This window comes from Bombina bombina, chromosome 8 (assembly GCF_027579735.1).
Source record: "Bombina bombina isolate aBomBom1 chromosome 8, aBomBom1.pri, whole genome shotgun sequence".
NCBI classification, from domain to species: Eukaryota; Metazoa; Chordata; class Amphibia; order Anura; family Bombinatoridae; genus Bombina; species Bombina bombina.
Genome location: NC_069506.1, coordinates 15628798 through 15653453, shown reverse-complemented (window position 1 = coordinate 15653453; position 24656 = coordinate 15628798). Strand labels below are relative to the sequence as shown.

The window sequence follows — 24656 nt, the reverse complement described above, 5'->3', positions numbered from 1 at the left end:
CTCACAGGAGTTAAAGGGACATTACACACTAAATAAATGCTAGAAAGAATGAAGCGGTCAAAGAAAAGATTTTGAGAGTAACCTGTAGATGTTTTAGCTTAAATATTAACAAAATAAGTGTAAAATGTGTGTCTATGGGAGCTGTCATATTGTAACTTGGGTTTCTCTGTTGTGGTCAATTGGGGACAGTTAAATTTATGTCACTACAGTATACAGACAATGGCTGTGGGGAATATAACCGTGTTCTGCACTTCCCCTTCTAACAGGAACTGAAATACTCACAATTTCAGAATGGAATTGCAGGAAAAGGGGGACAATGAAACTGTATTGCAGTTTACCAACACTATAATTTTATATTACCATCTACAAAAGTGTTTAATCTCCATTTAAGATGAATAAAAAACAAAGTGAAAAACAAATCCCTTGTCCAGGCTTCACCCTCGTTCTGCCATGCGGTCCCCTGTTCCTTCTATTAGCCGTCCAGCAGATAGTGGGGTAAGAGTTACAAATCAGTTACAGTATGGTCAGGTGCATACAATTATCTTCATTGGTTCCATATAAAAGGTTATATGCACCTGACTATGCTGTATCTGGGAATTCTAACTTTCCCACTATCTGCTGGACAGCTAATAGAAAGAACAGAGGACCACATACCAGACAGGTTGATGCCTGAACGAGGGACTTATTTTGCGTTAGGTTTTTATTCATCTTAATTCCTGTGAGTAAGATTTTTTTTAACTTGCGCTAACACTGCACAAATTAATCATTACACTTGGAAAACACAAGCACACTCTACTCTATTTCAGTCTACAACTTTAAGGTTTGATTATAGATAACCTCCCACAAATCGAAAGTAGCAACTACTTTGAGAAAGATTCTACCTTACTCCTTAGAGGGGCAGCGATGAGTATTTACTTCTAACCAAGTACTGAATTTTACATTGATATATCGACTTCATCTAGAGAGAGATACTATTGGATATTTTACACATGGTTTAACAAGATTACCAATATTATCTCGACAGATAGGTTTTACACATTCTGTATACTGCATACTGTGTATTACATACATCTCATACTGTGCGTATATCTATACCCACACAAAAGCAATTTAAAAACTATTTTAGATAGCTTGTCGAATACCTAAAAACTAAGATCAGTTGCAGGGGTCATGAACTTTACTAGGCAAATAGGATGGAAGGACCAGCAAAGTAAAACCTTTGAGGTGTAGTTCTATTATCTGATATGTTCCCAAACTTGACTCAAAAAATATATCAATAAACACAAAAATGTTCTAAACTATTCCATTACCAATATATATATCATTAAATGCATATTTACCAGTATACGACGGGGGTAATCCATACTGAGGGTTATAGTCAAACCATAAGCTTCTAGAGTGACAACTTTGGTGTAGGACACAGCTTTGTTGCCACGATTATTGTTTTGAACCTTGACAGTGAATAGGGGAAGAGTTACATCATTGGAGGTCACACCAACCAATTGGTAGATGCAAGTACCCATGAAGTCAAACCTCTTTCCATCAAAAGTGCTGTAGTGAGGGTCACCAGATGCTGAACAAGTAGAAAAGCTTATTGGGTGGCATCTTCTGACTCCATTGACAACGAGACATTTCTCACTTGCTTTGCAGTTTGTCTCTTTACAAACCACCATGGCCAAGGATGGGTCACATTTGCAGAGCACACGACAATTGTCATCTGACCAGAATTCTTGGTTAGCTTCATAGTAGGCACCATTATAGTTGCAACCACAGCTACAGACAGGGACACATTTACCAGCACTAAGTAGAAAGCCATCATTACATTGGCAGGTCTCCACACAAGTACTGGTACATTCGCTTGGGGCATTTCGGTCAGTGCAAGTAGCTGGACAGGCATTGCCACAGAATTCATAGTGGCTATTTGTTTGACAGGACAGACCTGAAATAAAGGGTCATTTTAATAAAAAACTTTACATACAAAGCCATGTTAATACATTTCTACTTCATGTTTAGTTTGATTATAGTTCTCACAGGCTTTACAATTGATATGTGCAAAACAAATAGCAATGAGTTATTTTGTTCCACAGAACATACAAATGTAATGTGAGGCAGTAAATGCTTGTCATTTATCACATGTGGTAGATGAGCAAATAAGCACCATATTGGGAAACATGTATACAACAAAGCCCTTGGTTAGTATGTATATCTCATCTGATTGAGGTCAGTTATGGCTAGCAGCAAATGTGTGTGCTATGCAGCTAGGTTAGTTATCAACATGCCAACACAAACCTAATTCTAGCCACTTTAAAAATGTTACGTGCTTTTAATAAACTTTACCTCTTACCATTATTTCTACAATATATTTATTAACTATGTTTGTTCCTTACCACATCCAGATGGCGTTCTCCAATCATAGATTTTAACTCCTTGTTTCCTGCATGTATCAGCGTAGGCACCAAGTGCTTGGCACAAAAATTGTTTAGCACCCCCATTAATGCAGATGTCATACAAGCAGCTGTCGAAGAAGTTATCAGGATTAACTTTAGAGTGACACTCTCTGAAAGGTCCATCTCCAAATTTGCTGATAAGACCACACTGAAGCTCTGATCCATATTGGCTCTTCTTGGTATTGTCACATATTGGACATTTCCCAGAGCAAAAATCCCAGCAGAAGGCGCCTCTGTCATTGATTTTCCAACTCTTGGCCCACTCTGTGATTGAAGTCACCAATTTGTTGTCTACTGTAAGCATCTCATCTTCAATATTTTGGTTGAAGTTACCACAGAGACCACCAGTAGTTCCATAATAGCTGCTGCTAAGAGAGACTACCACATGCCAGTTATACTCATAGGTCACTTGCAGCCCAAAGTCTGTCTTCAGCAAGGCATTGAGACCACTAATGCTTACAAAGATTTTTCCATCCAGTAATGTCACTGGAAGATTAGTGATTACATCATTTATCTAAAAAAAAAAAAAAAAAAATCTTACAATGGTATTAAACAACCAGCCACCAACACTGAAAAAAGCAAAGACGTTACTAATTCAACCGTTAGTGGATAAAATTTATTTCAGTTCATATCCGACTATTCCACAGGTCTGAGCTAAGAACTTTTGGTTTCAAGGAAAAGCAGATTCATGTTTTCGGATTTAAATTATGCTTCAAGTGACAGACATGTTGCATTTATAATGCAGTTTAGAAATGTTCACTCTATTTTTCATTAAATTGACTGAGTGTAAAAAAAAAAAAACTACAGATGGTTTTTCAACTCATAATTTTCTTACTTCAGAACAAAAATGTTGATAAAGTAACTTACCCTAATTTTTCCAAATTCCCCCTTCACAATGGAGATCTTGTATCCATACATGTAGACATTGACATGTCTCACATAGGAGACTGCCTGGTTCCCTCTGTTATCATTCTTCTCCTCAATTGTAAATGGTACCAAATCTGGGTCATCACCAATATATTTAGATAGGATGTATGTGCAGGTTCCTTGGAAGTCAAAATTATAGCCATCGAAAGTATGGTAGTGAGGATCACCCCATCCCCAGCAGGTACCCGTGAAGCTAGGGACACAGACCGGTTTCTCAGCTTGGATTTTGCAGGTCTCCTTGGTTCTGCATTTCACAGATTTGCATGGATCTAAAAAAATAGAATGGGAGTTCTCTTTAAGGGACAGTATAGTCGAGATTAAAATTCAAGATTTAGATAGGGCATGCAATTTAAACTTCCCTAATTTACTTTTACCATCCAATTTGCTTTTTTTCCCTCTTGATATTCTTTGTTGAAAGCTAAACCTAGGTAGACTCAAATGCTCATTTCCAAGCCCTTGAAGGCTGCCTCTTATCTAAGTGATTTGACAATTTATTTCACAGCTAGACAGCACTATTTAATGTGTGCTAAATAGATGAACATTGTGCTCACTCCTGTGGATTTATCAGTACATTTAAGCCAGTCAGTACTGACTTGCTTAAATGCAAGTCTGTCAATAAGACAAGAAAGGGCAGCCCGCAGAGGCTTAGACAATGCATTCGGGGGGGGGGGGGGGGGGGGGAGGAAGTATTAATGTAACAGTGTTGGATTATCCAATAAAAGGGATTATCTATCTTGTATAACATTTTCAAGTAGACTGTTCCTTTAATATAAATCGACATATTATGCACAAAGAAAATTTAGCAAGAAATCAAAAGTAGGATACAAACAGGATGGATTCATAATTAAAAAACAAAACTCTGGAAAACCAATTGTATCCATCTATGCTTTCATAAACAATTTTGATCGTTTATAATAAAGCTTTAATAGCCAATGAGAAACAACCTTTGATTACTCATAACTACATGTTAAGATAAAAATCTTAGTTTAACAGTGCTCTCCCTAGCACAGTGATGGCTAAACTTTGCACCCCAGATGTTTGGAAACTATATTTCCCATGATGCTAAGGTACTGTGCAGTCTAGTTGAGCATCATGAGGAAATGTAGTTCCAAAACTGAGGAGCCAAGGTTAGCCATCAAAATCCAAGTCCATTGGATTTAGCATGCCATTTTGGCATATTTTTAAGAATCTTGTTTACAAACGCTATCAGCTAATGGACTTGGCAAATACAGCTTCTGAGAGATAGAACCCAGGCCAATTGTCTTGTTCTTTCCCCCTCTATTTTTTGCCAGGTCTCTAATAAAATTAACATTTGCGTTTTTCTCTTTGTAACCTTCATATTCAGTAAATGCTAGCCTATCAACTAAATCATAGCCTATGATTGACATTAGAGAGAGAAGGTTCACTGTTTATGATAGCATATTACAGTATTCTTACCTATATTGACACAACCAACAATACCATCCTTAATCTGACATCTTTCATCACTGGCACAACCAGTTGGCTGGCATAGGAGCCCACCAGCTTGGCTACAGGTACAGACCTCTTTGCAATCACTTGATAAGATCTTCTCATTGGGCTGCAGACATTAAATTGTATCACAATTACAATGGAGATCACATATGCTTTAATATTGCAATTGGTAGTAAATTCAAATAAAATAAACATGAACACTGCTAGCTTTAACTACAACATTACTAAAGCATAAAAAAAAAAAAATCTAAAAGCCAAATTGTAGCCGGAAGAATATGCACAAGTGTACTCACCTGATAGTATTTGCCATTATCAAAGCAGCCACATTTATCCATTGATACACAGCCTTGCCCATCAAAGAAAAATCCTCCATCACACTCGCATCCCTCAGCACAGGTGTTAGGGCATTTATTAAAGTCAGTAATGCCAGCACATGTGACGGAACAGATATCTGCACAGATCTTGTATTTGCTGTTAGCTGGGCAGCTTTGGGCTAATTTTGGATTGAAGAATTTGGGGGGGGGGGGGAGAAGATGAGAATCTCCAACAACATCAATGGATAAATTAAACATATTACAGAAACCAAAATCCAATCTGCCAATTGCAGTGATTTTAACCATTCTATAGCAAGCCAGACATCAAACAGTAATATTAGAATTTATACTGTGGGCAGCTATTAAAATTACATTTACAAACTGATATTTCAAACTAAAATTAAGTTTTATGCATGACAAATGTTTATTATATAGTTTTAGATTATGGCTATAGTTATCCCTCAACACTTTAGACTCATAATATATTAATCTATTGAATCCATTGGTTTCCTCTCAAGTTGTCCAAAAAAAAAAAAAACCACACAAACAACTTACGACAGAAAGATTCGGTTCTCCATGGCTGGATTTTGATACCAGCTTCTTGGCATGCAGCAACATAACTCTGGATACTCTTACATAGGATGCTTCCATCTCCAGCACACATATCAAATATACAGTTGTTGAAATAGAGGTCAGGATCAATTGTGGCATAACAAGCACTCAGAGGGCCATCTTTCTTTTTAAGGAAACCACAGTAGTTGTCAGTTTTGAAGATTTCTCTTTTTTTGTCATCACAAGATGGGCATGGATTGCCATCACCACCACATCCATCATCACAGGAAACACCTGGAATCTGAACCTTCCATGATGCCCCAAAGGCAGTAGCATCAGAAACCACTCTCTTGTCTGGAAGCTGGAACTCATCATTCTTATCATCATTATAGTTACCACATAGGCCACCCAACTGGCCTTTGTAGTTTCCTGGAACACTAACCAAGACATCATAAACTAGATCATAGCTAACTTGCACTCCAGCTTCTGTTTCAATGATGAATCTCAGGCCATGCTGATAGGCTCGTACTTTGCCATCTTTTAGGGTTAATGGTAGGTTGTTGAATACATCATTGACCTAAGAAACAAACAATTTAGAGAAAATCCTTTTATAGAAAAATCATTTTAGGACACCTCTATCTACAATCTAGATACCCAAGATGCCCATAAATTGTTTGCAAACCTCCAGCCACTTCATACAACTCAGATGCATTTTCCCCCTATAAACCTAACAATTCCTATAAATTGGAGGCATGTCCACTATGCTATACAAAAGGCATTCGTTTTGTTTTACATAAGTTATATTTGAAGGATGTGTTGTAATGGTTAACCAATTCTCACCATAAAAGTTGAAAGTAATTTAAGACACTTTATTAACTAGTTAAATATTTCCAATTGTAAACAGTTCATGAGATCTCCTTTGCAGTGCATAGTTTGACTTACCAAGATGCGACCTTTGTTGTTATATTGAAGGACTAGAGTGTAATCATAGATTTCAAAAGCCACCAACTTTGTAACAGCCACTTTCCCATTGCCCCACTTTTCATTTTTCACATTGATGTTGAATGGAACCAAGTTTTCACTGTTTGTGACAGTCTTTGATAGAGTGTAGGTGCAGGTACCTTGGAAGTCAAATGCACGGCTATCAAATGACCGATAATGGGGATCACCTGCTGCAGAACATTTGGCAGAACCAATTGCCTGGCACTTCTGAACTCCATCAACCACTTTACATTCTTCATTGGGGATACAGGCGAAAGCTTTACACTCCACCCCACTAGCTGTACACACACATTGTTGACTGCATAATCCACTGGGGAAAAAGATTTGCCCAGTTTTGTAGTATTGACCTTTGTAACTGCAACCGCATAGGGAAAGAGGAACACAATCGCCCCCACTGAGAATGAAGCCATCATCACAAGAACAACCCTCTGAGCATTTAGGGTCACATCCCAGTGGAGGAGAAAGAGTTAGACAAGTTGGAGCACACCCAGATGCACAAACTTCATAGTGGCTATTGTTACCGCAGTTTGGACCTGGAGGGGGAAAAAAAAAAAAAAAAAAAGTGGACTATGAAAGCAGTTTAATGGCCATTCATTACCCAATTTATTTATTAGTTAAACTAAAAATACTAGGTCTTACACCAACCTACCAACCAAACACTGATTATGCAAATAAAACTTACTGCAGAACATAGCTGATCTCCAGGAGTATACTGTGGCACCAGCATCTTGACAAGTGGTTGCATAACTGGCAACAACCTTGCATATAATATCTTTACGTCCATTGTAGAAGCAGGAATCATAAACACAGTCTTTGAAGTAACCTTTAGGATCTACCCTCTCATGGCATTCTCTAAAAGGCCCAGACTTATCTAGGAGGATTCCGCAGCCTTCCAAGTTAAATTGTTCACGTAATTCAACTTCTGCTAGATTGGAGCAGTCTCCCATATCTTCTTCTGAACAGGCAGGTACATTTTTGACATTCCAGCTTTTACCGAAGAGTGTTGGATTTGCAGCAACTTGGCTATTCTTCATTATAAATTCATTGTTGTTATTGCCATCAAAGTTACCGCAAAGACCACACAAGGCTCCTGAATAAGAACTGGGAACTTTGACAGCAACATAGCTTTCCCAGTTAAAGGTGACTCTTAAGCCAAAACTTGTTTGAACAATGGCATTGAAGCCTTGTTTGTAGATCGAGAGTTTACCATTGTCAACAGAGAATGGAAGATTGGTCAGGACTCCATTTAACTAGGGAGACAAAAACATTTTTTTTTTTTTTAATCTTTAAAGCATTGTAAAGTAAATTTCTTTAAAGAAAATTAGACAAAATTTAAAAGGGGTCAGTCAATACCAGAATTTGTTTTAAAAGATAGATAATCCCTTTATTACCCATTCCCCAGTTTTGCACAAACAGTTATAATACACGTTGTACCTCTAATTACATTGTATCTAAGTGTCTGCAGACTGCCCCCTTATTTCAGTTCTTTTGATAGACTTGCATGAGCTCAATGTTCGCTATATGAAAACACATGAACCAACACCCTCTAGTGGTGAAAAACTGTCAAAGCAATTAGATTAGAGGCAATCTTCAAGGTCTAAGAAATTAGCATATGAAACTCCTAGGTTTAGCTTTCAACTAAGAATACCAAGAGAACAAAGCACAATTGGTGCTAAAAGTAAATTGGAAAGTGGTTTAAAATTTGAATCATGATTTTTTTTTTATTTATTTTTTTAAGACATGACTGTTCCTTTAAAGACATAATTGCAGAAGGATTGTTCTCTCTATTTCTTGAACTTTCAACACACTTTTTAAAGTCAAATTAAAACCTAAATGGGATTGGACATAGGGTTGCCACCTCAGCCATGTTTTCCTGGACACTTATGAGTTACACATGCTACAGTGTGTGCAGGGAGGAACATGTATTGTGTTTCTGGGCAGGAACTATTCATATTCCTCCCTGTAGCATGTGTAACTTAAAGGGACTGAACACTGAACTCAAATTTTCTCTTTCGTGATTCAGATGGAGCAATGAAATTTTAAGCAACTATCTAATTTACTCCTATTATCAAAATTTTCTGTATTCGCTCGGTATCTTTATTTGAAATGCAAGAATGTAAGTTTTGATGCCTGCCAATTTTGGTGAACAACCTGGGTTGTCCTTGCTGATTGGTGGATAAATGAATCCACTAATAAAAAATAAAAAAAAGTGCTGTCCAGACATCTGAACCAAGAAAAAAAAAGCTTAAATGCCTTTTTCAAATAGATAGCAAGAGAACGAAGAAAAATGAATAGGAGTAAATTAGAAAGTTGCATGATGCTCTATCTGAATCACGTAAGAAAAAAAATTGGGTTCAGTGTCCCTTTAATGTTCTGTATTTTAAAGGGACGGGTGGCAACCCTAATTGGACAGATGATGATTTCAATAACTTTTCAGCTTATTTATATTATCAAATTTTGCTTAATTCTTTGTATCTTTTGTTGAAGGGCAATCTTAGATTAGCAAGAGCATGTCTTTAGCACTATGGCACCAGTACTTGCAACTATGTATGAAATTAGTATAAACATGGTTGCAAACACTGATGCCAGACAAATGCACACTCCAAAGCTCTTAGCTTAGACTTCAATTGGAAAGTTGTATACAATTGCATGTTCTATCCGAATCTTGAAAGTTTAAAAGTTGCCTTTACTGTAAATCTAGTATGCAATTTAAAAAGTTTTTCAAACTGAATCTTACCATAATTACTCTTATCTTGTTGAAAAGCATACCTAGGTAGGCTTAACAGCAGCAATGCACTTAGCTGCTGATTGATGGCTACACATTTCTTGTCATTGATTCACCAGATGAAAGCTTAGACCGAGTTGTGCATTGCTTCTTGAGCAGATGTTAAAAAGGGACATAAAACACAAAATTGTTCTCTCATGATTCCAGATAGAGAATACTTTTAAACAACTTTAACAATTTACTTCCATTATGATAGTGTAGTGACCCTAGTGGGAATGAAACGTATTAAGGGCTGTGGTCCTTGCAAGGATAGCAATGTAAAGAAAAAAATGGTTCTGCAACAATGTTGCAGCTTAAGGGGAGTGACTCACCTAGGGGTTTAAGAACTGATCTGGAAAGTTCTGCCTCTTTCCTCCGTTTTTCTGCTAGAAGTTGGAGTTGCCCCACCCTCCCTTCCATATTAAAAGATCATAAGTGGGCGGCATGAGTAGCGGCTGAGTTTCGGCATTAGTAACACGGCAGGGGTAGGTTTAGTCGAGCCAGTCTTAAGGTAAGCCTGTGTTTGTAAGTTTGGGCCTCCGCCAGCATCTTATTCGGCTCTTTCGGCTGTCAAGAGCTGGGCCCCTTAAGGGCAGGAGTATAGTTGCTCTAGCAGCAAGAGGGTAGTGGCCTAAATTTGAAGCCTTGGGGTGGAGTGATTGGTCAGGCTGGAGGAAAGGCGACGTCAACTAGGTCCGGGCCTAGGGTGCCTTTTCCTCGCAGGTTGGCAGACCGAAAAAATCATCCTAACCCCCTTGACTAACACCTGATGGGGCGGAGTCATCTGGGGACGCCTACCTCCCAAAGTAGGAGTTATGGATAGGGACTAATGCGCGCCGGCATACTTTGCATATGCTGTTGGTTACTAAAAGTAACCTGCTACGTGCGAGCCATGCCGCACTAGCTGTTTGAATAAATGCGACCTGCGGGTTCTTCCTCCCAACTTGGTGTTGTGTCTTTATTTCAGGAAAAGAGTGGAGTAATAAAGTTTGGTTCGGTGCGTGTCACTTTAACTGTTATCCTGAAGTAGGGTTATTCAGTCCTTAAGTAATTTGCTTCATTCTCTTGATATCTTAGTTTATGAAGCAGCAATTGCAGTACTGGGAGCTAGTACATATGTCATGCACTCAGCCAATAAGCAGCTCCTGAGCCTACCTAGGTATCATTTTCAAAAGAAAACCAAGATAACAAAAAAAAAAACATAAGTAAATTATAAAATTGTTTAAAAAACACGTTTTAATCTGAATCAAAAAAATAAAATTCCTTTAATTAAGCCTTTATCCCTTTACACTAATTACAGAACTTTTTCACTAATCGTTGCATATAGCCAACAAATTTCTCTTTTTGCACTTGGGTCTAACAAATTAAACTTCCATTTTTCTAATTCCCCAGAACTTCAAGTGAAGGTAAACTTGGTGAATGAAAGTCCGTTTTTTAAAAAAACTATTTAAAACAGGGGCACTTTCATTCATCAAAGTTTACAAAGCAGCTGTTAAAAAAATTGCCTCTTTCTTCTCACTGCTACAGCAGCTTCCCCCACCTAGAGATCCTCTCTTCACACATCAGCAATGACTAATCCGGCTTCCTCCAATCACAGCATGGCCTCAGGCAATGACTACCCTGGGGGGAAAGCTGCGATTGGAAGAAGCTGGATTAGTCATTGCTGACTGTGAAGAGAGGATCTCTAGGTGGGGAAGCTGCTGTAGCAGTGAAAAGAACATTTTTTTTTTATTTTTTTTTTAACAAAATGGCTGCTTTGTAAACTTTGATGAATGAAAGTGCCCCTGTTTTTAATAGTATTTTTAAAAAACGGGCTCTAATTCACCAAAGTTTACCTTCACTTTAAAGGGACATTAAACCCAATATTTCTCTTTCGTGATTCAGCTAGAAAACACTTAAAATTGTATTTAATTTTCTTCATGCTCTGTTGAAAATCATATCTAGATAGGCTCAGGAGCTTGCTGCTGATTGGTGGCTGAACTTATGTCCATTTTCATTGGCTTACAAAAAGGTGTTCAGCTAGCTCCCAGGAATGAAGCAAAAATCAAATTATGCTTACCTGATAATTTTTTTCTTCTGACGGGAAGAGTCCACAGCTGCATTCATTACTTTTGAGAATTCAGAACCTGGCCACCAGGAGGAGGCAAAGACACCCCAGCTAAAGGCATCAAATACCTCCCCCACTTCCTTCATCCCCCAGTCGGAGAAATATCAAGGTGAAAAAGGTGCCAGAAGAACAACATTTACTGCCGCCTCCAGGGACAAAGCGCGGGGCGGGAGCTGTGGGACTCTTCCTGTCAGAAGAACAGAAAATCAGGTAAGCAAAATTTATGTTTTTCTTAAATGGGAAGAGTCCACAGCTGCATTTATTATCTTTGGGGGAAAAAAACAAAGCTAGAGAGGACACAATGCAAACAAAAGGGCGGATACAAAAAGGCGACACCTTCGAAAGGCTCCACAGCCTGAAATTAAACCGACACCATACAAAAAACTAAACACGACAAGGGGGGAGAAAAAAAAAAAAAAAAAACACGGAAGCCCAGGTAACTGCTCATCAGTTACACAACTGCAAAGCAGTGCTAGAGGACCACTCAGACCTAGAGTCTGCTGAACACAAAGCCTCAGAGGAGCCAGCCCTGCGGCTAAAAGTACCCCCCGACCTAAAGGACAAGAACCTCCATCAACCTCCGAGAGGGAGAATAGAGAACCCTCTAAGAGATCCAAAGGACCATCAACATGTGCTCAAAATCAAAACCTTTCGTACAAACCCAAGTTTTGCCACAAGACCACTGCCCAGAAAGATGAACTCCCAAGAGGACAAGGACCAGAAAGATAAGGCCATACCCAAAACGTCACTATGATGACCAGACGGACACCCTCATATTCCTGACAGCATCATACCACATATGGTGCTACAAAAAAACGTGAGATTCCCATTGCCTCAGACAAGGACAAACCGTCCTGTTAGACAAGCTAGACAGACAGGATAATTTGCCGAGCAGAAAAAAAAAAAAAAAAAAAAAAAAAACAGAGCCCCCTAAAGACAAGAACTCACAATGACCAAAGCTGACCCTAAGCCATCGTGGGACCTCATCCCACCAAGAAGCGCCGAAAAGACTCGGCAGCGTCCCATCCTAGCAGCAGACACCAAAAGTAGAGAAATGGACATTCAGGAGCCCCCCCCCCCCCCGCCATAGGGGAGAACAAACTCCCATAAAAAGGACGACGGTCAACACTGCATGAGAGCCAAACTGATCCCTGACATTCACTCCAAGGCAATGGTCCCAACCCCAAAGGATAGTTAAAGACAGGAAGTATCAAATCTCCATCCCAACCTATGGGAAAAAAAAAAAAAAAAAAAAAAAAGATAGATCTACGAGGAATCAAAACCCGAGAGTAGAGCTCTGATCACTACTTAAAAAAAAAATTGGCATGCTACCATGAGCCATGACAGGACCTTCATGCTCAGGGCCCCAGGAACCCCTACACTATTGCCTTCCATAAAAGGAATACTCCAAGGGGAAGGAAGTATTCTGAAACACAGCATCCTAATACAAGAATCCAGCCCTATGATCTGAGTATGCAAGAAAGGGAAAAGACCCTCTGATGCGAGAAACACAAAGGACCCCACAGGCCTTTACGGATACTGAGGAACCTCCAAATCAAGAAGAGCAAAGCAGCACCCATCCCCCACCCTAGGTGAGAAGAGGGAAAAAAAAAAAAAAAAAAAAAAAAAAAAAACCGGGGTAACCACCCTACCAAGAGGAGAGACCCTTAAGCCCAAATCACCAGCCTATTTTGATACGGACAACTTGAAGTCTACCAGGAGGCATTAGATGACCCAGAAGACAAGTAGGAACCTGTGAAAGACTCAAACTTAAGCCTCAAGCAGTTATTAATCTCCCATGAGAGTCAAAACACCACGTTCACTCAAGGGACATGCAGGAGATCCAAACCGCCCATGCCCATTTCCAGGCAAGAGACATGGTCTGAAACCAGAGTCCTCGAGAACAGGACCGTTTGTAAGATCTAACCGCCTGAGGAACCCATAAGCAGCCTCCCATATGCACCCAAGACCAAGCCTTCCACCATCTAAAGACCCCAGATGTAGAGTACCAGCAACAGCCTCAAACCTAAGAGTCTAAAAAAAAAAACTGCAACCACACCGGATCATAAGGTAATCCTTCGTAGACAGGCTAACCACCTGATCTACATGCTGGTGTATATAAATAGTCCATTTTCTTGACCCCAGAAAGGCGAAGGTCTGTATCTGACCCTGACCACCCTACTCACAAGCCACAAGGCTAGATCTCCATAAGTCGAAGCACAGAGAGTCTAAAGACCACAATATGACAAGGGGCAGTACCAGATTAAGAAGATGGCAGCCCTCCAGAGATCTTCCCAGGATCGGACTCCCGAAAATCTTGTAACAGGAACAATGGGAGCCTTGCCACTCCTAGCAGAAAGGACGGGGTGGTCCACCCCCCTGCACTCCGAGCACTAGAGCAAACAAGACGCTGAAAAAAGGAAGGACATGACCACACTTCCAGACACAGATGACCCAACCCAAGACGGGAAGAAAAGGAGACTGCCACCATCAAAAGGAATGTGACTCTCCTACAAGAATCAACAACCGGAAGATACCGAAAGTGAAAACTTAAATCGTCCACCATACTAGACCTCCCAAGGTCATATACATCTCCAAACCCTAAAGGAATGTGAAACTATGGTTCCGAGTCCACAGGGCCCTATAGAAACCACGATGATGTCTTAAGCCGGTCAGTATCCCAAGCAAATTGAAAGAAAAAGACCAACTAAATTCGGAGCTCACAAACCTTCCTTCCAGAAGCATTGGATCTATGCACTAGGCCTCCATACTTCGTAGTAGGATCCAAGTCCAGAGTCCATATCAATAGGCCAAAGTGACATTCAGACTGACAGGATAATCAGCACCACCAGGGTGATATGAACCCAAGGAACATCAGATAGCGTCTGACCAGTACCTGCCTGATACAAGAACACTCCAAAACCGTCTAAGGTCCAAGAAAAAAAAAAAATTCAACCGAAAGTTTGATAATATGAACTAGAAACAAACGTTAAGCAAAAGTGCGCAACTTCCGAGAAAGTGCCCACGTGACCAGAGAAAGAACATTCCCAAAACGGAAATTATAATCAGACATAAGCTTATTAAAAACAAAATCAAATACATTGTATCCAGATCAAAATAAAAAGGCAGCACCCGCAGGTGAACGCCCAAGGAGAAAGGGAACGCCCACAGGACTAGCCGATCAGAGGCCACATTCACCCAAGCTCAGAACTGGAACAGATACATAAAAGAAAAAAAACTGAGACGTCAAGGAGATTAGCTTCATCCCCAAACGTCTAACCCAGCTTGCCATCCAGCATCTAAGGCCAAGGATCCCTCAGCCCACAAGAACTGGAATCCTCCAGCACTGCCAAAACATGTCTTAGTAGGACACAAAGACGTGCCAGCCTATAACAGAAGGCAAAATTATATCTCGTCGGATTGATAGGCGAACCCGGCCCAAGGTTGGGGCCCTTCAAGCCTCAAAGGCCAAACTGAATAAGGCATTTCCAATCCAGACAGGCCCTGGTTGACAGAACACGGACAGTACCTTAAAAATATTTCACTTGGGAGATATAAAAATGAGCCAGCGCCATAGATATGGCCATGCAGAACCGTGCCGAAACCTCTGGAGGAAACGAGCCTCCTTCCAGAGAAGGAGTAAAGGCCATAGGGACACCTGCTAGCAAAGGAAGGTTCTGTGGCACACACTTCACAGGACATGGAATCCTCGAGGGCGGATGGCTCAGCACTCTAAGTTCCCTGATTCAGGAGAAGAGTACTCTAGAACGGCAATCAGAACATAACTAATGGGCATGGATAACCTGGGCCATTTAATTTTCATCACAAGACGCATTCTCCGAATAGGAGATATCCGTTTAAAAAACAAACAAAAAAACCAACATAATTTATGTAAGAACTTGCCTGATAAATTCATTTTTCATATTGGCAAGAGTGCATGAGCTAGTGACATATGGGATATACAATCCTACCAGGAGAGCAAAGTTTCTCAAACCTCAAAATGCCTATAAATACACCCCTCACCACACCCACAATTCAGTTTAATGAATAGCCAAGTAGTGGGGTGATGAGTAAAAAGCAAAGGAATTTGGAAATAGTTGTGCTTTATACAAAAAAAATCACCGCCATAAAAAAGGGGTGGGCCTCATGGACTCTTGCCAATATGAAAGAAATTAATCAGGTAAGTTCTTACATAAATTATGTTTTCTTTCATGTAATTGGCAAGAGTCCATGAGCTAGTGACGTATGTGATAGCAATACCCAAGAAGTGGAACTCCATGCAAGAGTCACTAGAGAGAGGGATAAAATAAAGAGCCATTTTACTGGAAAAAAATTAATCCACAACCCAAATATAAGTTTATTCTCATAAATAAAAGGAAAAACTTAAATCATAAGCAGAAGAATCAAACTGAAACAGCTGCCTGAAGAACTTTTCTACCAAAACTGCTTCCGAAGAAGCAATTACATCAAAATGGTGGTCTTCTTTGCATACATTTACTAAATTCTTAGTTGCTGCTTTGCAAATCTGATCAAATGAAGCTTCATTCTTAAAAGCCCAAGAAGTGGAAACTGATCTAGTAGAATGAGCTGTAATGTTGAGGCGGGGCCTTACCCGACTCCAAATTAGCTTGATTAATCAAAAGCTTTAACCATGATGCCAAAAAAAAACGGTAGAAGCCTTCTGACCTTTCCTGGAACAGGAAAAGATAACAAAATAGACTAGAAGTCTTCCTGAAATATTTAGTAGCTTCAACATAATATTTCAGAGCTCTCACAACATCCAAAGAATGTAAAGATCTCTCCAAAGAATTCTTAGGATTAGGACACAAAGGAGGGACAACAATGTCTCTATTAATGTTGTTAGAATTCACAACCTTAGGTAAGAATTTAAATGAAGTCCGCAAAACTGCCTTATACTGATGAAAAATCAGAAAAGGAGATTTACAAGAGAGCAGATAATTTAGAAACTTCCAGCAGAAGAGATGGCCAAAAGAACAATAATTTCCAAGAAAGTAGTTTTAATGTCCAAAGAATGCATAGCTCAAATGGAGGAGCCTTTAAAGCCTTCAAAGCCAAATTAAGACTCCAAGGAAGAGAGACTGATTTAATGACAGGCTTGATATGAACCAAAGCCTGTACAAAAAAGTGAATATCAGGAAGTTTAGCAATTTTTCTGTGGAATAAAACAGAAAGAGCAGAGATTTGTCCTTTCAAGGAACTTGCAGACAAACTTTTATGCAAAACCATCCGGAATAAACTGTAAAATTCTAGGAATTCTAAAAGAATGCCAATAAAATTTATGAGGGGGAACACCATGAAATGTAAGCCTTCCAAACTCGATAATAAATCTGGCTAGAAACAGATTTTACAAGCCTGTAACATAGTATTAATCACTGAATCAGAGAAACCTCTACGACAAAGCACTAGGCGTTAAATTTGAAGGTATGGAAATTGAATGATTTGAGATCCTGATGGAAAAATGGACCTTGAGACAGAAGGTCCGGTCTTAATGGAAAAGGCCAAAGTTGGCAACTGGACATCCGAACAAGATCCACATACCAAAACCTGTGAGGCCATGCTGGAGCCACTAACACAAACAATTGTTCCATGATGATTTTGGAGATCACTCTTGGAAGAAGAACTACAGGCGGGAAAATATAAGCAGGTTGATAACACCAAGGAAGTGTCAATGCATCCACTGCTTCCGCCTGAGGATCCCTGGAAAGTTTCTTATTTAAATGAGATGCCATCAGATCTATCTCTGGAAGACCCCACATCTGAACAATTTGAGAAAACACATCTGGGTGGAGAGACCACTCTCCCGGATGTAAAGTCTGACGACTGAGATAATCCGCTTCCCAATTGTCTATACCTGGGATATGAACTGCAGAAAATTAGACAGGAGCTGGATTCCGCCCAAAGTATCCAAGATACTTCTTTCATAGCTTAAGGACTGTGTCCCACCCTGATTGACATATGCCATAGTTGTGATATTGTCTGTCTGAAAACAAATTAATGGTTCTCTCTTCAATAGAGGCCAAAACTGAAGAGCCCTGAGAATCGCACGGAGTTCCAAAATATTTATTAGTAATCTCGCCTCTTGAGATTTCCAAACCGCTCCCCAACCTGAAAGACTCGCATCTGTTGTGATCACAGTCCTGGTTGGATGAACGAAAGAGGCCCCTAGAACAATACAATGGTGATCTAACCACCAAGTCAGAGATAGTCGAACATTGGGATTTAAGGATATTAATTGTGATATCCAGGTATAATCCCTGTACCATTGGTTCAGCATACAAAGCTGGAGAGGTCTCATGAAAACAAGCAAAGGGGATCTCATCCAATGCTGCACATAGCTACTGAAGTGAATGGCAGACTGAGGTTCCGACAGGCTGCAACCAATTTCAAACGCCTCTTGTCCGTTAGAGACAAAGTCATGGATACTGAATCTATTTGGAAACCTAAAAAGGTTACCCTTGTCTGAGGAATCAAAGAACTTTATGGTAAATTGATCATCCAACCATGTTTTTGAAGTAACACTATTTGATTCGTGTGAGATTCTGCAGAACGTAAAGACTGAGCAAGTACCAAGATATTGTCCAAATAAGGAAACACCGCAATACCCCGCTCTCTGTTAGAGAGTAGAGCACCGAGAACCTTTGAAAAGATTCTTGGAGCTGTCGCTAGGCCAAAAGGAAGAGCAACAAATTGGTAATGCTTGTCTAGAAAAGAGAATCTCAGGAACTGATAGTGATCTGGATGAATCGGAATATGAAGATATGCATCCTGTAAGTGGACATATAATGCCCTTGCTGAACAAAAGGCAGAATAGTCCTTATAGTCACCATTTTGAAAGTTGGTACTCTTGCATATCGATTTAAACATTTTTAGATCCAAAACTGGTCTGAATGAATTTTCTCTGTTTGGGACAATGAATAGATTTGAATAAAACCCTAGACCCTGAAATGGAACTGGCATGATTACCCCTAATAACTCCAGGTCTAAAAACACACTTTAGGAAAGCCTGAGCCTTTACTGGGTTTGCAGGGATTATATATATATATATATATATATATATATATATATATATATATATATATATATATATATATATATATATATATATATATATATATATATATATATATATATATATATATATATATATATATATATATATATATATTTTCTCACAGGCGGTCTTACTCTGAATCCTATTCTGTACCCCTTAGAGACAATACTCTGAATCCATTGATTTTGGACTGAATTGGTCCAAGCATCTTTGAAAAAAATCTTAATCTGCCCCTCTACCAGCTGGAATGAGGGCTGCCTTTGATCTCTTAAATGGCTTGGATTTATTCCAATTCGAGGAAGGCTTTCAATTGGAAACAGATTCCTTGGGGGAGTGATTAGGTTTCTGTTCCTTATTTTGCCAAAAGGAACAAAAACTGTTAGAAGCTTTAGATTTACCCTAGGTATTTTATCCTGAGGCAAAAAACTCCCTCCCCCCCCAGTGACAGTTGAAATTATTGAATCCAACTGAGAACCAAATAACTTATTACCTTGGAAAGAAATATAGCAATCTGTATTTAGAAGTCATGTCAGCATTCCAAGATTTAAGCCACAAAGCTCTTCTAGCTAAAATAGCTAAAGACATAGATTTAACATCAATTTTGACGATATCAAAAATGGCATAAATAAAATTAGCATGTTGAATCCAGTTAACAATGCTAGACAAATCATGATCCAATACTTTTTGCGCTAAAGTTTCTAACCAAAAGGTTGAAGCAGCTGCAGCATCAGCCAAAGAAATTGCAGGCCTGAGAAGATAAGCTGAATATAAATAGGCTTTCCTTCGATAAGATTTAAGTTTCCTATCTAAAGGATCTTTAAAAGAAGTACTATCTTCCATAGGAATAGTAGTACGTTTAGCAAGAGTAGAGATAGCCCCATCAACTTTTTTGGGAAAAGATCCCCAAACTCTAAAGTAACTGCTGGCAAAGGATACAATTTTTTAAATCTTGAAGAAGGAATTAAAGTACCAGGCCTATTCCATTCCTTAGACATATCAGAAATAGCATCAGGAACTGGAAAAACCTCGGGAATAACCACAGGAGGTTTATAAACATTATTTAAACTTTTACTAGTTTTAATATCAAGAGGACTAGTTTCCTCCATATCCAATGTAATCAACACTTCTTTTAACAATGACAAATCTACTTATTTATTTAAAATGGAGTATATTCGTTCTGTGTCAATATCTGAGGCAGGATCTTCTGAACTAGATAGATCCCCATCAGAGAAGGATAATTCAGCATGTTGCCGGTCATTTGAAATTTCATCAACTTTATGAGAAGTTTTAAAAGACCTTTTACGTTTATTAGAAGGCGGGATGGAAGACAAAGCCTTCTAAATAGAATCAGAAAAACATTATTTTAAATTTACAGGTATATCTTGTGCATTAGATGTTGAGGGGACAGCAATAGGGAATTAACTGCTACTGATGGATACATTCTCTGCATGTAAAATTTTATCATGACAATTATTACAAACCGCAACAGGAAATATAACCTCCACAAGTTTACAACAAATGCATTTAGCTTTGGTAGAACTGTTATTAGGCAGCAGGGTTTCAACAGTGATTTCTGAGACAGGATCAGATTGAGACATCTTGCAAATGTAAGAGAAAAAAAAAAATGTAATGCAAAATTATCAATTTCTCTATATATGGCAGTCTCAGGAATGGGAAAAAGTGCAAACAGCATAGCCCTCTGAGAGAGAAAAAAAAGGCAAGAGGAATATAGGAATGGGGTTTTAAATAATGAAAATATTTAACGCCAAGTATGACGCAGAAAAATATTTTTTGGTGCCAAAAACGTCTGGAAATGACACAGATGACGCAACCTTGTTAAGGACTCTGCGCCAACTAAGACGGCGGAAATGAGAAATTTGAGTCAACCAACGCAACTTTGCGCCAAAAAATCTCACGCCAAGAATGACTAAATAAAAAATAAATAAAAAAAACTTTGGCATTTTGCGCCCTTGTGAGCCTAATTCTGCCCGCAAATTTAAAAGACAGTCAATTTGAAAAAGAGACTATACCCCAGGTAAAAAATATATTTTTCATAAAAAAAAAAAACACACATTTCCCAGATATGAAACTGACAGTCTGCAAAAGGAAATATACTGAAAACCTGACTCATGGCAAATATAAGTACAATACATATATTTAGAACTTTATATAAATACATAAAGTGCCAGACCATAGCTGAGAGTGTCTTCAGTAATGAAAACACACTTACCGAAAGACACCCATCCACATATAGCAGATAGCCAAACCAGTACTGAAACTGTTATCAGTAGAGGTAATGGAATATGAGAGTATATTGTCGATCTGAAAAGGGAGGTAGGAGATGAATCTCTACGACCGATAACAGAGAACCTATGAAATAGATCTCCCATGAGGAAAACCATTGCATTCAATAGGTAATACTCCCTTCACATCCCTCTGACATTCACTGTACTCTGAGAGGAACTGGGCTTCAAAATGCTGAGAAGCGCATGTCAACGTAGAAATCTAGCACAAACTTACTTCACCACCTCCATAAGAGCCAAAGTTTGTAAAACTGAATTGTGGGTGTGGTTAGGGGTGTATTTATAGGCATTTTGAGGTTTGGGAAACTTTGCCCCTCCTGGTAGGATTGTATATCCCATACGTCACTAGCTCATGGACTCTTGCCAATTACATAAAAGAATACATATACATAAAAGAATACATATACATAAAAGAATACATATACATATACATAAAAGAATACATATACTACATATACATAAAAGAATACATATACATAAAAGAATACATATACATATACATAAAAGAATACATATACATAAAAGAATACATATACATATACATAAAATACATATACATAAAAGAATACATATACATAAAATACATATACATAAAAGAATACATATACATAAAAGAATACATATACATATACATAAAAGAATACATATACATAAAATACATATACATAAAAGAATACATATACATATACATAAAAGAATACATATACGAATCCTCCATAACTTTGGGATTGCAAAAATGACAAACACTAACCGGCACCCTTTTTGCACCCCCAACGGCTGAGGCACTCTCCACCTCCTGTGAACCAGACAACGAGCAGACTGTTGCCACACAGTCCGAATATGGAAGTGGAAAACAACATAACCGCACCTGGTCATGAGGTGCACCATGCCAGTCAAAAAAAGCGCATAAATCTAAAGAGATCGTGCCAACTGATAAGGCCGTTATTTTTCCGAAAAGCCATGAGCCTAAGTATTACTACACATTAGCAGATAGAATCACAAACATGATTAAAGTCCCTCCTGTTCAATAACCCCCCTCAGGAGATATTAACCCATGATTCCTTTAAGCTAAAAAGGAGTCCCACTGGGACCCTACCTTCTTTCGTTATTACATTCACATATCGAAACAAAAATGAAACGATCTTACCGGAATCTGCGCCGTGGAACGGGAACACTGCCCTTCAAGTGTGACATAGTAGCCTCGCTTCTGACATGGACTTGAGTGAATAAAGGCAGGCAGCGAAACTCGTCAACGCTGATTGCCAAGGTGCCATTAATATGAGTCGGAATGGTTTTGCAGAAAGACTCTCCCTGCATCTCCGACTCTAACCTTTATCCATGCTGTAACTGAGAGACTGACAGGATTACTTACACTCCAGTCCCATTTCGAAGAGTACTACCCTCCATAAGAGGCTATCTTCAAAACTTCTGACACTTCTCTGCCAACCTCCTGTGACGAAAGGCAAAGAATGACTGGGGGATGAGGGAAGTGGGGGAGGTATTTGAAGCCTTTGGCTGGGGTGTCTTTGCCTCCTCCTGGAGGCCAGGTTCTGAATTCCCAAAAGTAATGAATGCAACTGTGGAGTGGACTCCTCCCGTTTAAGAAGAAAATTGATGACAAAAGTCATCTACCCCCCCCCCCTCGTTTTCTCTCTTCAATTGGCTTTATTGGTTAACAACTCCTTCACAGTGCACTGACAAAAGCCCAGATTGCCTTCTCCAAATAAGGCAAACAGTGGGTGCAGTTTAACTATTGATAAACAATTTCAGTAAACATGATTAATATTTTTTTTTAAAAAACACATTGAGACTTGGCTGATAAGTTATTCATTAACAGCACAACACATGTACTTACAAGGTGTTCATGGTCCCTTTAAGTAGGACATAGGTCTATCATACAGATGGTTTTTAACCCTTTAATTTGGTACTAATCATGTTAACTGCAGATGCCTTTCAATTTTGACATAATCACAAAACAGGACATTTGTTTATTAGTAGCACTTGTAGTTATTGTTTGCTGAAATCTGTTCCTATGTCAAGTCTTAAATTCTTGTTAACTTGACAGTCACTTATTGAATTCTGCATCTAGAAAGAACTTAAATAGATTTGAATTGTGATTCAGACCAGAGCATAAATTCATTTTTTTCAAAATTTACTTCTGTTATCAAAATGTGCTTTTGATCCCATGATATTCTTTGGAGATACCTATGTATCTGAAGCACTACAAGGCAGAAAATAGTGCTGCCAAGTACAGATCTTGCAAATGTGTAACATTCTGGCAAAACTGCCGCCACACAAGCATGCTCCTGAGCTTACATTACTGCTTTATAAACAATGCATACCAAAAGAAGAACATTTGATGGAAGTTAAAAAGTTTAAAAATGGTATGCTCCAATTCCAAAAAGGGAATTTTTTTTTTTTACAGAACATTTGGGCACGGGCACAAAACATTGACATTATGCATCAAATAGCATCTGTTTTATTTTTTGTACACCCGAGTCAAATTGTGAAACACTGTAAATATACAGTCAATGCCAGAGTGCATCATTGTAAAACATATACATAAAGACATTTACTAGAAGGCCTTAAAAATGGTTCATCTGTAAAGCAAGTGTGAAAGTGAAACGAATCTTTAAGTGATAAACATTAGCTAATCAAATGCAATACATGTAATCTTTCTATATATAATAATAATTTACAATGACAATGAAGTGTGTGTACTCTTGAAGTCCAGCCCTTTTAAAGCCCTTAGGAAGTCTATGTAGAGAGTGGGTGGGAGTGCTCTCACAGCCCAGCTAAAAGGGCAGAGGAACACACTTTTTTAAACTATAGTTTTGCTTGTACAACAATATATTTTTCATTGCAACAACCATTAAAGTGATCATAAATTCCAGACTTTAATAAGAATGTGTGCAAAATGAGTATGGCAATAAGTGACAGTAACTGAGCATCTCAACAAGTAATGCATCGTGGGTCTCTTGTGCACTTACCAGAATCCTGTCTTTGTACTGCCTACTTATAGTGATGTCAAAGTCAGAGACCTGCACCTGGACTACTGTGACATAAGAAACTGCTTTGCTCCCTCTGTTGTCATTTTGGACATTGACCTGGAAATCCACCAAACCTTCAATCTTCTTGCATAGTCCAGCAAACTGGTACACACAAGTTCCCTGGAAATCGTACTTCACTCCATCAAAAGTGATATAGTGGGGATCGCCTGATGCAGAGCATGTGCCATAGGTCAAGGGATAACAATTTTGTATTCCGTTAACCACTGAACACTTCTCGTTAGACTTGCATTTCACGGCTTTGCAGTCAACCTTCAATGTGGTCCCATTACATGTGCACTGCATCTCACACTTGTCGTTGGTCCAGAACTTTTCATTGGCAGCATAGAGTTTACCTTCATATACACAACCACAGCTGGCCTTGGGGATACATTTGCCTTCATCCAACACATATCCATTTTTACACTCGCAGCTTTCCACACATGTCTCAGAGCATGTGGATGGCTTAGCGTCGTCATTGCATGTGGAAGGACAAACTTTTCCGCAAAGCTTATACTCACTGTTGTCAGCGCACTGCATTGCTGAAAAATACAAGATTCCATATAAAATCAGAAACATCCTCAAGTTCTGGGAAAGGTTAGCCAAAGTTAAATAAACCAGTTATGTTGCAAATCTCTTTTCAAGGTT

The 24656-nt window shown here is 38.9% G+C and overlaps 1 protein-coding gene across 1 annotated transcript in view; it reads right to left on the bottom strand.

The window, feature by feature from the left end:
* The window catches only part of LOC128638748 (IgGFc-binding protein-like), a 38064-nt gene that overhangs the window by 7175 nt on the left and 6233 nt on the right, over positions 1–24656 (bottom strand). The window contains exons 3-11 of the mRNA XM_053690885.1: positions 23952–24550; positions 7398–7965; positions 6656–7248; positions 5717–6290; positions 5141–5340; positions 4812–4953; positions 3315–3643; positions 2388–2961; positions 1341–1939 (exon numbers count right to left, since the gene is read on the bottom strand). Coding sequence (XP_053546860.1) covers positions 1341–1939; positions 2388–2961; positions 3315–3643; positions 4812–4953; positions 5141–5340; positions 5717–6290; positions 6656–7248; positions 7398–7965; positions 23952–24550 — 4178 coding nt within the window. The remainder of the gene's footprint in view (positions 1–1340; positions 1940–2387; positions 2962–3314; positions 3644–4811; positions 4954–5140; positions 5341–5716; positions 6291–6655; positions 7249–7397; positions 7966–23951; positions 24551–24656) is intronic.